This window comes from Elgaria multicarinata, chromosome 15, assembly GCF_023053635.1.
Source record: "Elgaria multicarinata webbii isolate HBS135686 ecotype San Diego chromosome 15, rElgMul1.1.pri, whole genome shotgun sequence".
Taxonomy (NCBI): Eukaryota; Metazoa; Chordata; class Lepidosauria; order Squamata; family Anguidae; genus Elgaria; species Elgaria multicarinata.
The window spans coordinates 6,348,396-6,360,083 of NC_086185.1; the positions used below are offsets into that span (position 1 = coordinate 6,348,396).

At 50.1% G+C, this 11,688-nt stretch overlaps 1 protein-coding gene across 1 annotated transcript; it reads right to left on the reverse strand.

Annotated features, from left to right (window-relative positions):
• Positions 1–966: 966 nt before the first annotated feature.
• LOC134409336 (opsin-3-like) lies at positions 967–10,701 on the reverse strand. The gene is made up of 4 exons (XM_063142047.1): positions 10,329–10,701; positions 7,530–7,861; positions 5,363–5,599; positions 967–1,182 (listed from the first exon to the last, which is right to left on the reverse strand). Exons 1-4 carry the CDS (start codon positions 10,699–10,701, stop codon positions 967–969), a joined length of 1,158 nt encoding a protein of 385 aa, XP_062998117.1.
• Between the last annotated feature and the right edge of the window lie 987 nt (positions 10,702–11,688).

Below are 11,688 nucleotides of genomic sequence, written 5' to 3' on the forward strand. Positions count from 1 at the left end.
AAAGGGTTAGCTAGGATGACCCTATGAAAAGGAGGACTGGACTCCTGTATCTTTAACAGATGCATAGAAAAGGGAATTTCAGCAGGTGTCATTTGTATATATGGAGAACCTGGTGAAATCCCCTCTTCATAACAGTTAAAGTGCAGGAGCTATACTAGATTGACCAGATTTAAAAGAGGGCAGGGCACCTGCAGCTCTAACTGGTGTGATGAAGAGGAATTTTCACCAGGGTCTCCATATATACAAATGACATCTGCTGAAATTCCCTTTTCAATACAACTGTTAAAGATACAGGAGCCCTCTCCTCCTTTTCATATGGTCACCCTAGGGTTAGCGGCCTAGTTGTGGCTAAGTGTGCAGTCTGAACAGGCCTATTGTTTCTGAAATAAGCCATGATGGGCTGCAATGATCATGCGAACCTGGGGACAATGCTGCCAGTTGGAACAGACAACATTGGCTAACATCAGAAGTAGCCTTGCAGATGTTATTGGAAGAAAACTCCCATCAGCTCCAGCTGGTATGGTCAATGGTCAGAGATGATGTGAGTTCAATCCCAACAACATCTGGAGGGCCATTGTAGGATTTCGCTACCCCTGGGCTGCATGGACGAATGGTCTGATTCAGACGTCTCTAGGAATCTTTGGGGGAAGCCATGACAGTTAAAATAGAATAAAACTGGCCTAAGTTGGTAGTGCAGACAGTGGCAGCTATGACTCATTCAGCTCATTGCCGCTGCACTAAAATGCTGACGGCATCTTCTGATTTCCTATCCACCCAGAAGAAGTCACACCTTGTCATTCCAAAGTTGCACTCTCATAATGTGTTCATCAGTCAGCATTTTTAAACCTTTGGCTGCATTTTTCAGGTGGAGGATTTCCTAACCAACTCTCTCCACTTGCGCCCGGCTTCAGAAGTCTCCGGCCGAGATGCCGAATGGGGTAGGCATGGCAAAGGACACCCATGGGCCTAGAACGTGTAATGGACCACGAGGCTTTGGGGCTTTCTTGATGGAAATCCGACCTCCCTGCAGCTCTGCAGCTCTTCGCTTTGCGTGCAGGACAAGTGGATTTTGGCTGCTCCACTGGCTGTATTAGAATCCTGGCTCAGCTTTGAATTCAAAGTGGTTTCCAGGTGCTTCGGCGGACGCCCACATTTCAGGAGAAGAAGGAAACACCGAGAAAACTGAAAATAAAGAAGTAGAAAAGGGAGCAAAATAAAACAGAAATAGCTTTATGGTGTTTCACCACGATTACCCTGTGCAGAATTTTCTCTCTCTCTATTTCATCATCATGGTCAATCAGCCATTTTGGATCTGAAAGCAAACGTCAAACACACACGTCCCTTAGTTCTCTGGATGGAATAACCTGTACGATATCGCCCTCACAGCGGTGAAGCCTCCTTCACCAATTGACTGAGGGCCAAAAGAGACCATGGAGATCTGTGATTGGATTTCTCGATTCTTAGCATTTTTGCAAAAATAAACCGGGGGTGGGTTGGTGGGATTTGATTTGGAACTACCATGCTGGAATGCAGGGGGCCTGCAACTTGTTAAACTTCCCAGCAGGGATAAGGAAAGGTTCTTTCAGCCTATGGGCTGAACTCGTTTTTGGAGGTGTTCTTGGGAAGCCACTTTTCACTGGTGGATGGGGTCCAAGGCAAACGACAGCAAGACCAAAAGCCCCAAATGTACCAGCATATTTTAGCTTCAAGCTCTTACTGCCAGTAACTTAGAAAAAACATTTCAGTCTTTTAGAACAACAACAACAACAACAACAATAATAATAATAAATTTCTTACCCGCCTCTCCGATCGGATCGAGGCAGGGAACAACAACAAGCATAAAATACTGATTAAAAACATAGCATACACTGTTAAAAACATCCTAAAAGCATATTGAAAGTATCCTAAAATTCCACTGGATAGGCCTGCCGGAAGAGATCAGTCTTGTTAGCTTTCTTGAACGGCACAAAAGCTATGATCACAGCAGCACTGTGGCCTAAACTTTAGGCCTCAATCCTACCCAATCCCTCTTGGCTATGGTGACCCTATGAAAAGGAGGACAGGGCTCATTTCTCTTTAACAGTTGTATTGAAAGGGGGGATTTCAGCAGGTGTCATTTGTATATATGGGGAACCTGGGGAAATTCCCTCCTCATCACAACAGTGAAAGCTGCAAGATCCCTGCCCTCTTTTGCATCTGGTCACTCTAGTATAGCTCCTGCAGCGTTAACTGTTGTGATGAAGAGGGACCATCACCAGGTGCTGCATGCATGCAAATGGCACCTGCTGAAATTCCCTGTTCAATACAACTGTTAAAGATACAGGAGCCCTGTCCTCCTTTCCATACGGTCACCCTACTCTTGGCCCCTCACAGTCCTCTTAGGCCCTGAAGTGACACAGAGGCCCAAGAGGTGACTGTTAGGGTGTTGAAATTCGCGTGTTCATTGGAACAAATACCTTGGTTGAAGACATCTCAGTGCCTTCTATTTCCAAGTGTCACAAAGCATGGGGAAGAGGGGGCCGCTGTGGCCAAGGAAACCACTATCCTCTCCCTGACCTCCAATCCAACTTGCATCCATTTTGACTGGCCCAACCACAGCCACGTTCACCCACTCCGTTCTTCGTTGTCTGTGAGACAGCAGAAAGCATGACTAACCCCACCTTCCCTCTCTTCTCCACAATGACTGACAGTTTGATGAGGTGGGGAGGGAGGCTCTCTTTGGAGATGGGGGAGTGTAACTCTGGAGGCTTTGGAAGACCAGTGTAGCAACCACGCTAGATGGACAAATAGTTTGACATGGTATAAGGCCGTTTGCAATGGAATTTTGTCTCTTACGTGAGACCTGGCATAGCTCCTTCACACGCTCTCCCCATCCTTCAGTGTTTCAGGCGTCAAGTCCTGAACACACACAGGCGAACTAGACCATGTTCATGTGCCCATGGAGACCATCAGCGCATGGATTTGGCAGCGTGAAAGCCCCTAAGTTCTCTCGAGATGGCTTGGAGGCAACGTTGCAGGACGTTTGTTCAACAAAGAAAGTTCCCTGAAAACATTACGGATCGGGAAAGTTATTCTTGCAACCTGTTGCTAACAGCGGAGAGGGCCAAATCCTGCTGAAGAAATCGCACATGGGTATAGTCTGTGGCTCGCCGCCACCTTGTGGCAGCCAACAGCCTTATTCACAGCAGTACCTTATTTTTAAACAGCAGGGCAGGTAGGGGAGAAGAAAGATGGCGGTCATGAAATGCAAAAGAAAATGGAGAAGTGAGCAGATGGCTTCTTCTCAGTGAAGTACCCACTGGAGGCTGGTGGCTTGGACTTCGGCGGGACTGTGAGTCCATTCTGGGTTTCAGTCAGAACCAGTTGGAACTAAAAAGGAGCTATCCAAGGTAACAAACCCAAACCCCAAAATAGCTTCAGCACCTTGGGTAGCTCCTTTGGAATTCCGGCTGGTTCTGACTGAAACCCAGAATGGATTCACAGCCCCACCACCCTCAGCCACGGATGACGCCACCCCCACAGGGTTGTTGCTGGATCCTACTGGACAGGAAGGAGTAACAAAGGTCTTCCTGCTCCAATTCAGCCTTGCTCGGGTAACAAGGCCTTCCCAACTGAGCCCTGAATCCCGTGGAAGTCTTTCAGTCTTGAGTTCTGGCTTGATTCTCAATCTTGCTCCTGGGATTGTCCTTTGTGTCTGACTTTGGGTCCATCCAGACATCCCTTTGAATGCGTGTCTAGGAGCTAGGTCGTGTTTTCTCCTGTTATGTCCTAGAGTAGAGGTGCAGGGGTCCTGTAGCAAAAATAGCTTGTTCCCTTGTTTACCAAGTCCAATTCAGCACACAAGGGGGAGAGGAGAAGAAGTATGGGTCTGAACTCCCTCTGAAGGAGCAGCTACGTAGCTTGGGAGTACTCCTAGATCCATCATTGACACTGGAGGGCCAGGTGGACTCTGTGGCACGGAGTACTTGGGGTCAGCTTTGGCTGATCCGCCAGCTACGGCCTTTCCTGGACAGGGACAACCTAGCCACAGTAGTGCATGTGCTGGTAACTTCCCAATTAGACTACTGCAATGCATTCTACGTGGGGCTGCCCTTGAAGACGACACGGAAATTGCAGCTAGTGCAAAATGCAGCAGCTAGATTGCTGGCAGGTACATCATACAGAGCCCACATAACAGTGGTCTTAAAGGAACTGCAGTGGCTGCCTATACGCTTCCGGTCAGAATTCAAGGCGTTGGTAATGATGTTTAAAGCCCTAAACGGCTTGGGACCTCGATACTTGAGAGAGCGCCTCTCCTTATATATGCCTGCCCGAGACCTTAGATCTGTTGGATGAGCCCTTCTCCGCATCCCGCCAACGCAACATATACGCTATGATGGGACAAGGGAGAGGGCTTTCTCTGTTGTGGCACCCCGACTGTGGAATGCCCTCCCCTTGGAGGCCCGATTGGCGCCAACATGGATTGCATTTCGACACCAAGTAAAAACATGGCTTTTTAACAAAGCCTTTGATGGTTAAACTCACTGGCACATTGTTTTAACTACATCTATTGCTTTTAAATTATATATTGTTTTAACTTGGATTATGGTTTAATTTGTTTTTAACTGTGTATATTTATTGTTTTATACTGTATGTTTTTATCTGTATGCCACCCTGAGATCTTAGTGATATAGGGCGGGACATAAATATTTAAAATAAATAAATAAACAAACAAACAGCGTTTATTTTGCAGAATATGAAGCACAGGAACTAATTGCTGCAAATCATGTTCCTACCTCGCAAGGGACTTGGCAAGATATTTATACACTATCTTCACAGGTGGCTGCATACGCAGGCGCTCACCTTCCACGGGAGTGTAGATTGGCATTATCGGTTCAGGTACAGGTAGCAAAGCTGTCTCAACTCTCGGCTCTTCTCCCCATCCAGCAGCTTCTTCGGAGGTGAAGTCTGCCCTGTGGTTCCCGCTTCTCTCATAAGGGTTGGCGCTTTTTCCATGTGCTCTCACGTGAATCACTGCAACCTCATCAGGGTCTCCAGAAGGTCGAGTATCTGTCTTCCATTAGCAATTTTCTGTCCTGACGCCGTAATGAAGCCTCTTTCTTTCCACAGGACACCATGAGCATGTACGGTACTAAAAGTGAATCTGCTGTCTGTGCATATGGAGACTCTCTTCCCATGAGCCCGTTCAAGGGCTCTGGTGAGGTCTGTTAACTCTGCAGCTTGTGCTGACCAGTGGCTGAGCAAACATTCTCTTAGTACTACTACACCTCTAGAGTAGAGGTGCAGGGGTCCCAGTCTGGATTTGGGCACTAGCATGTGGGGGGACACTAGCAATGAGGACTTTAAGATCTGGGTCACTTACCTGCTTGTTCAAGAGGACGTAAAGAACAGGATTCATAAAGGTGCTGGCCTTGGCCAAAATAGATGGGACAATGGTCACGGTCGGGGTGATCATTTCAGGCCCACCAAATGTCGCAATCAGTGAGACAATCCCATACGGCATCCAGCAGAGGAGGAAGCAAGTCACCATGGTCACCACCAGGAAGAGGATGTGATGTTCCCTTTTCTGGAGAGACGTCAAGTGAAACCTGCAAGCCTGCTAAAATAAGAGGGCGGGAATGTTGTATTGGGCCTGTTCAGACAACGTGCGAGGCTTTTGAACGTCATGAGAAACAACTCTGAGTTCTTGCATAACTGCTGGCCGCTAAAATTCACAGTTGCCTCTCAATCCCCGGAAGCTGAAAACACGCCGGTGTGATTCAGTCATTCACAAAAACTTACACCAAGAATAAATGTTCTTCTCAGAGAGAACTCAGACAGGAGTCTATAAATAAGGTTACATAATCCTCGAGGGGGGTTTCTTTTGGGCGTTTTTTTCTTTTTCCTATATTGCTTCCCTGACGAGTCCTAAATCTTTTGGCTCCCTGTTCCAGTCGCCCAACTCTGTGTCACATTCATCAAGCATTGTTCCCAGGCGCACTGCTGGAAGAGTTGAAGTGGTTGTTCTCTTAGACACGACTGAGGCAGGAGAAGCAAAATGTATACCTGCAAAAATGACTTTTACCGAACACGAAGCCAGTGTGTCAGTTCCAGCTGACACACTGAATAGCTTATTATCCCATTGCCAGCAACATTTTATTTATTTATTTATTAAATTTATATACCGCCCCATAGCCGAAGCTCTCAGGGCGGTTTACAAAAGTTAAAAACATAGGCCTGGTCTACCCATGAGGCTGTATCTTGGGGTGTGGGGGAGTTCAGAAACCTGAGGTGATATTTTTATGATCTTATTACATTTATATCCCTTTTTTATTTATTCTTACAAGGAACCCAAAGCAACTTACATGCTTTTTCTCTCCATTTTATCCTCACAGCAACCCTGTGAGGTAGGTTAGGCTGAGAGTCAGAGACCGCCCCAAAGTCACCCAATGAGCTTCTTGGCTGAGTGAGAACTAAAACCCAGATCTCGTGAGTCCCAGTCAAACAGTTGAGCTTCTATACAGCACTGGTATTGTGTACTCTAACACATTGCAGGTTTGAGGTTCCATGACGAGGGGAAAACTATAAATTAAAAAAAAAAAAAGCCCAGCACATCAAGACTCCAGTCCCGCCAGCTCTGTTGTGCTAGATTTCTAGTTGTAGGGAGCTTGTCCTTGCTTTTTTTACAAAGCGGAGCAGGCAAAAGTGTGTTCCCCCTTTCCTTCCTATGCAAATTTCCTATGTTTCCTAATAGACAGGACTTCCTTGCGGTAAACTGTACAGACAAGCCTTCCACTTGATTAAGAATGTTCCTTGTCAGTGTCATTATTTATTTATTTTTATTTATTTATCATACTTATACCCCGCTCCTCAGCCAAAAAAGGCTCTCGGAGCAGCTTACACTTAGCAAAAAAGACAGTCCCTGCCCTCAGGCTTACAATCTAATAAAGACATGACACACAAGGAAAAGGAGTCAAGGAGGGAGGGAGGGAGGAGAGAAAAAGAAAGAGAGAGAGAGAGAGAGAGAGAGAGAGAGAGAGAGAGAGTCCAGCAGGAGCAGGCCCCGATGTTACTTCTGCCTGCTCCTGTCCCCTCGGTCCTTCTTCTTCCCCACAGGGCCAAGATGGCAGTTTGCCCTGTGGGGGGGGGGGGAAAGAGTCCAGCAGGAGCAGGCCCCGATGTTATGTGCATGACAGATTATTTTGAGGGGGTAGAGGGAATTTAGTAAAGAGCCATCCATCCCTTCTTGAAGAGTAGGTTAGCATGCAATCTGGAACCCGGGACATTTTCTGCAGTGTGGCTTGTTAACCACCCTGAACAACCCAGCAACAAACCATGGGTTCTCAAGGTGGCATATTCAAGAAAAACTACCACTCTGCATGGTTAACAAGCCACCCTGCAGAAAATGCCCTGGGTTCAGACAACACGCTAACCCATGGTTCGACATACAACCCACGGTTCACCAAACAATTACTGAGTGTGGGTTTGCATGTTGTGCCAACCCAGTCAGAGACATCATATGTCAGAGAGATTAGGGAGCATTGCCTTACCATTCTGATGGTTTGCAGGATTTTCCCGTAGCAATAGATCATCATCAGGAGAGGCAGGGCAAGGCAAAAGACAAAGAGGCAGACGATGTATGAGACGTTGTTGGGGGTCTTAGCATGCCAAGTGATGGAGCAGGTGATGCCGGGCCCTTCAGGACCATAGCTGCCCCAGCCGACCAGAGGTGGCGCAGTCCAGGCTAAAGAGTAAGCCCAGGAGCCGGCGATGCAAAGCCAGGACTTGGTGTAGCTGGATATGACCGCCTTGGTGTGTCTTCGCAGGACCGCTACGTAACGTTCATAGGAGAGGATAGAGAGAGACACAAGGGAAACGATGCCTGCAACAGAGAAGCCCAGAGTTAGCAGGTCCAGGGGTTACTATGGGATTCATTTCCACAAGACATAGGCCTTAGCTAGACCAGGCTATATCCCAGGGTGATACCCGGGATTGTCCCTGCACGTCCACATGATGCTCAGGGGATCCCTGGATCAGGGAGGAATCTTCCCTCCCTTGCCCCAGGATACAGCCCTACTCTTTGGCCCCGCTTTTTCCGCACTCTCGGGCTGAGCCCAAGACCGCGGAGCGTGTGGCCTGTTTCTGCGGGTTTCCCCAGCTCCGACCATCAGGGGTAGGGTGGGGGAAGTGGGGGAAGTAGGTAAAAAACAAACAAACAAAAAACCTTACCTTTGCACACGAGCGTTTGTGCACTCTGTCCCCTTTAAGGAGAATTTTTAAATGGTAGGCGCGTGATGCTTCTCTTCCTGAGGTCGTCGCGCCTTACGTGTAAACGTTAATCGCAAAGCGAGGTCTCCCTCCTCCTCTCCCCCGGAACAAAAGGTAGGTCTAGCTCAGCCTTCCTCAACCTGGGGCGCTCCAGATGTGTCGGACTACAACTCCCAGAATGCCCCAGCCAGGGCATCTCCCAGAAGGCTGGGGCATTCTGGGAGATGCAGTCCGACACATCTGGAGCGCCCCAGGTTGAGGAAGGCTGGACTCTAGCTAAAGCCATAGAGTGTCATCAGATGAGTGTTTTATTGCACGCTCATTACTGGGCACTCACGGATTTTCGCGGGTCCTATTCATGACATTGTCTGCTTCCTGTGCATCTTCCACCCCTTCTAGCCTTCTACCCATGACGAAAAAAGACCCCAGCAAGTCCGACTTATTTTTAAAGATGGAAGTTGCCGCTGTCTCCTGCTGTGTGCAAGAGAAGCAGCGCGATCAAAACAGCCCACTGAATGGGTCACGTGGATGTTGTTTACTTCCTCTTCCTTCTCCGTGAGAATGAGGAAGTATTGTGCAACACAAACAGGGGTGGAGCAGCGATGGTAGGAAACCGTGATTTCTCCCGTCTGATGGAGCTCAGGATGATGGCTACCATTTGGGGTGGCTTTAAATGCGGGGAGGTAGGCATATTCCTGGAGGAGAAGGCTATCTATGGGGACCATCCTGATGCCTCTGTGCTACCTCCAGCATTAGAAGCAGTATGCCTGTGCACACAAGTAGCTGGGGAACATGGGTGGGAGGCTGCTGTTGCACTTGTGTCTGCTTGTGGTTTTCCCATGGGCAGCTGGTTGGCCACAGTGTGAGCTGCGCCTTCTAATCAGTAGCACTAGGAGCACCCAAAATGAAATTTCATGAACTTTGGGTAACTTCCAGCCCACTTTAGCTTCTTATTTCTGGATTTTGGAACTGGTCAGATATTTTTGCCATCCTCATGGAATCATAGAATAGCAGAGTTGGAAGGGGCCTACAAGGCCATCGAGTCCAACCTCCTGCTCAGTGCAGGAATCCACCCTAAAGCATCCCTGACAGATGGTTGTCCAGCTGCCTCTTGAAGGCCGCTAGTGTGGGAGAGCCCACAGCCTCCCTAGGTGATTGATTCCATTGTCGTACTGCTCTAACAGTCAGGAAGGTTTTCCTGATGTCCAGCTGGAATCTGGCTTCCTTTAACTTGAGCCCATTATTCTGTGTCCTGCACTCTGGGAAGATTGAGAAGAGATCCTGGCCCTCCTGTGTGTGACAACCTTTTAAGTATTTGAAGAGTGTTATCATCTCTCCCCTCAATCTTCTCTTCTCCAGGCTAAACATGCCCAGTTGTTTCAGTCTCTCTTCATAGGGCTTTGTTTCTAGACCCCTGGTCATCCTGGTTGCCCTCCTCTGAACAATGAAACCCAACTCTTGTTATGTACTGCTCTCTGCATGTTCATGTGCAAAATGCTACAGATTCCATTTATGAACCGCACGCAGCTTGAAAATGTGTCCGGCCCTCCGCAAAAGGGAAAACACACAAAAAGAGGGAAACTGCACTCTTTCGAATCATTTTGGATGAAGCTGACAGGGTGCAACATATTCCAGCTGGAGAGATTAATTGCATCATGGACAGATAATATCATAAACTGGACCAGAATTACAAAGAGATGCCTGGGAGATTCCAGAAGAATCAGGCTGCACTTTGATGCTTTATCCTGCCCAATCCAACCCCGCCGGCAATGAATGTTGCCAGTGTTTTGAAAGAAGCTGGAATTTCAGGGGCTGGAAAGTGCTTTCTCCTGGGTTGCTTTCAAAGCCTGGAATATGCTCCCTCTGATGTAGCAACTGGTCTCCACTCACTCTGCATTCTAGACCCATGTTTTTAACTTTGCTTTTTAAATTGTTACGGTTCTAAAAATTGTTTGCAATTTTTCACTATGTTTTACCAAATTATAGGGGGGTTTTCTGAACTTTTTGGAGGGCTAAGTTTTTCGGTCAGCCGCTGGCAGTGAGCAAAGTGATCAGCAAGCTGCTGGAGTTATGGAACCTACCAAAGAGGGAGTTGGCAAAGCCGTACCACTCGCAGCCTGCAGGGCCCAGGAGCCAACGGCCACGCAGGCTGGCGGCGAAGCTGAAGGGCGTTCCAAAGATGCAGACCAGGAGGTCGCTGAGGCTGATGTTGAGCAGGATCAGGTTGATGGGCGTCCGGATGGCCTGGAACCTGACGAAGATCAGCACCACCACGAGGTTGCTGAGGCTGCCCAGGAGCAAGATGGCGCCCAGGCACACAGTCACTGCCAGGTGTTCCGCCTGTCCCAAGCTCAACACAGCCGAGGCCTGCAGAGGGGGTCTGTCGAAGCTCAGGTTGCCAGCAGAGCTCTGGTTAGAGAGCAGGAGGCTCCGGTTGTCCAGCCCCAGGCTCATGGCGCCGACACACCAGAACCCCTTCCAAGCCGTAGGCCTCGGCTCAGGGATTTGGCCCGGCCATGGGCCTTTATGCATGCAGCACGCTTGGCCTTTACGCCTAAGAGCCGGTGCTGCGGCAAGCCTGGCTTCTCTCCGGGATTACGTGCGAGCTACTGGTCAAATGTGCCGGAGAAGGTGGCACAGCAGCCTGCACCCAGCCCAGCTCTTGGCCCAGGTGGGGTCAGTCCCTCTCCTGACCCTCTCCGAGGGCCAAACCAAGCAATCCCTTTATGGAATGCGCAGACTGAGGACTCTGCTCCAGCAGCCCCGTGCCCAGCCCGGCTCCTGGGGGACATGGAGCCCGTGCGTTCTTGGGGCGCGCGGTGGGGTCTGTCGGCGTTTCGCACGGTCCCTTCCCTGGTCTTGAGTCGGGGAAGGAGGTAACTGCTGCGCGCTCGCGGGCTGGGAAGCCTTCGGCGGAGAAGCAGGGAAAAGTCGGGCCCCGATCGTCCCCCCCCCCCCCCGACCTTCGACGGAAGGAAAAAGCGCTGCAACTTTGCGCCCCTTCCCGCGGTGCGCGCACGCCTCCGACTTCACGCTCCGTCTGATGGCGCGGCGCCGCCTTCCTTCCGCGCTCCTCGCTGCATCTGCATCAGCCTCCCCCCGTCCAGGACAGGCGGGAGCGCTCCGCTTCTCGCGCCTGGGAAAAGGAAGCCGCGCCGGGAAGGCGCCCGGCAGTCCGTGGCGAGCCCAAGCGCGCCGCGCGCCTTCCCCGACAGCCTCTCCAGAAGCGGCGCCTCTCCGTGCGCTTTTGCCTGGCGGTCCGAGGGGCCGGTCCGAGGGGCTGCCTGGCCCCGGTCCGAGGGGCCGAGCGCGGCGGGGCGCAGAGGCCGCCTTTCGCGGTGAACTCTGCGCCTCGCAGCTCAAAGGGGCGCCGGTTTGGAGAGGGGCGCTTGGGCGCGGCGGCTTTTATGCCGGCGCTGCCGCCGCCTCTGAGCGGTCCAG

Excerpts from the sequence above, each read along its gene's own strand:
- LOC134409336 (XM_063142047.1), bottom strand. The coding sequence starts at position 10,701 with ATGAGCCTGGGGCTGGACAACCGGAGCCTCCTGCTCTCTAACCAGAGC. Across the intron at positions 5,600-7,529 it reads TCCTGCAAACCATCAGAATG|CAGGCTTGCAGGTTTCACTT; the intron begins GTAAGGCAATGC and ends CTCTTATTTTAG. Across the intron at positions 1,183-5,362 it reads ACGTCCTCTTGAACAAGCAG|TTTTCTCGGTGTTTCCTTCT; the intron begins GTAAGTGACCCA and ends CTTTATTTTCAG.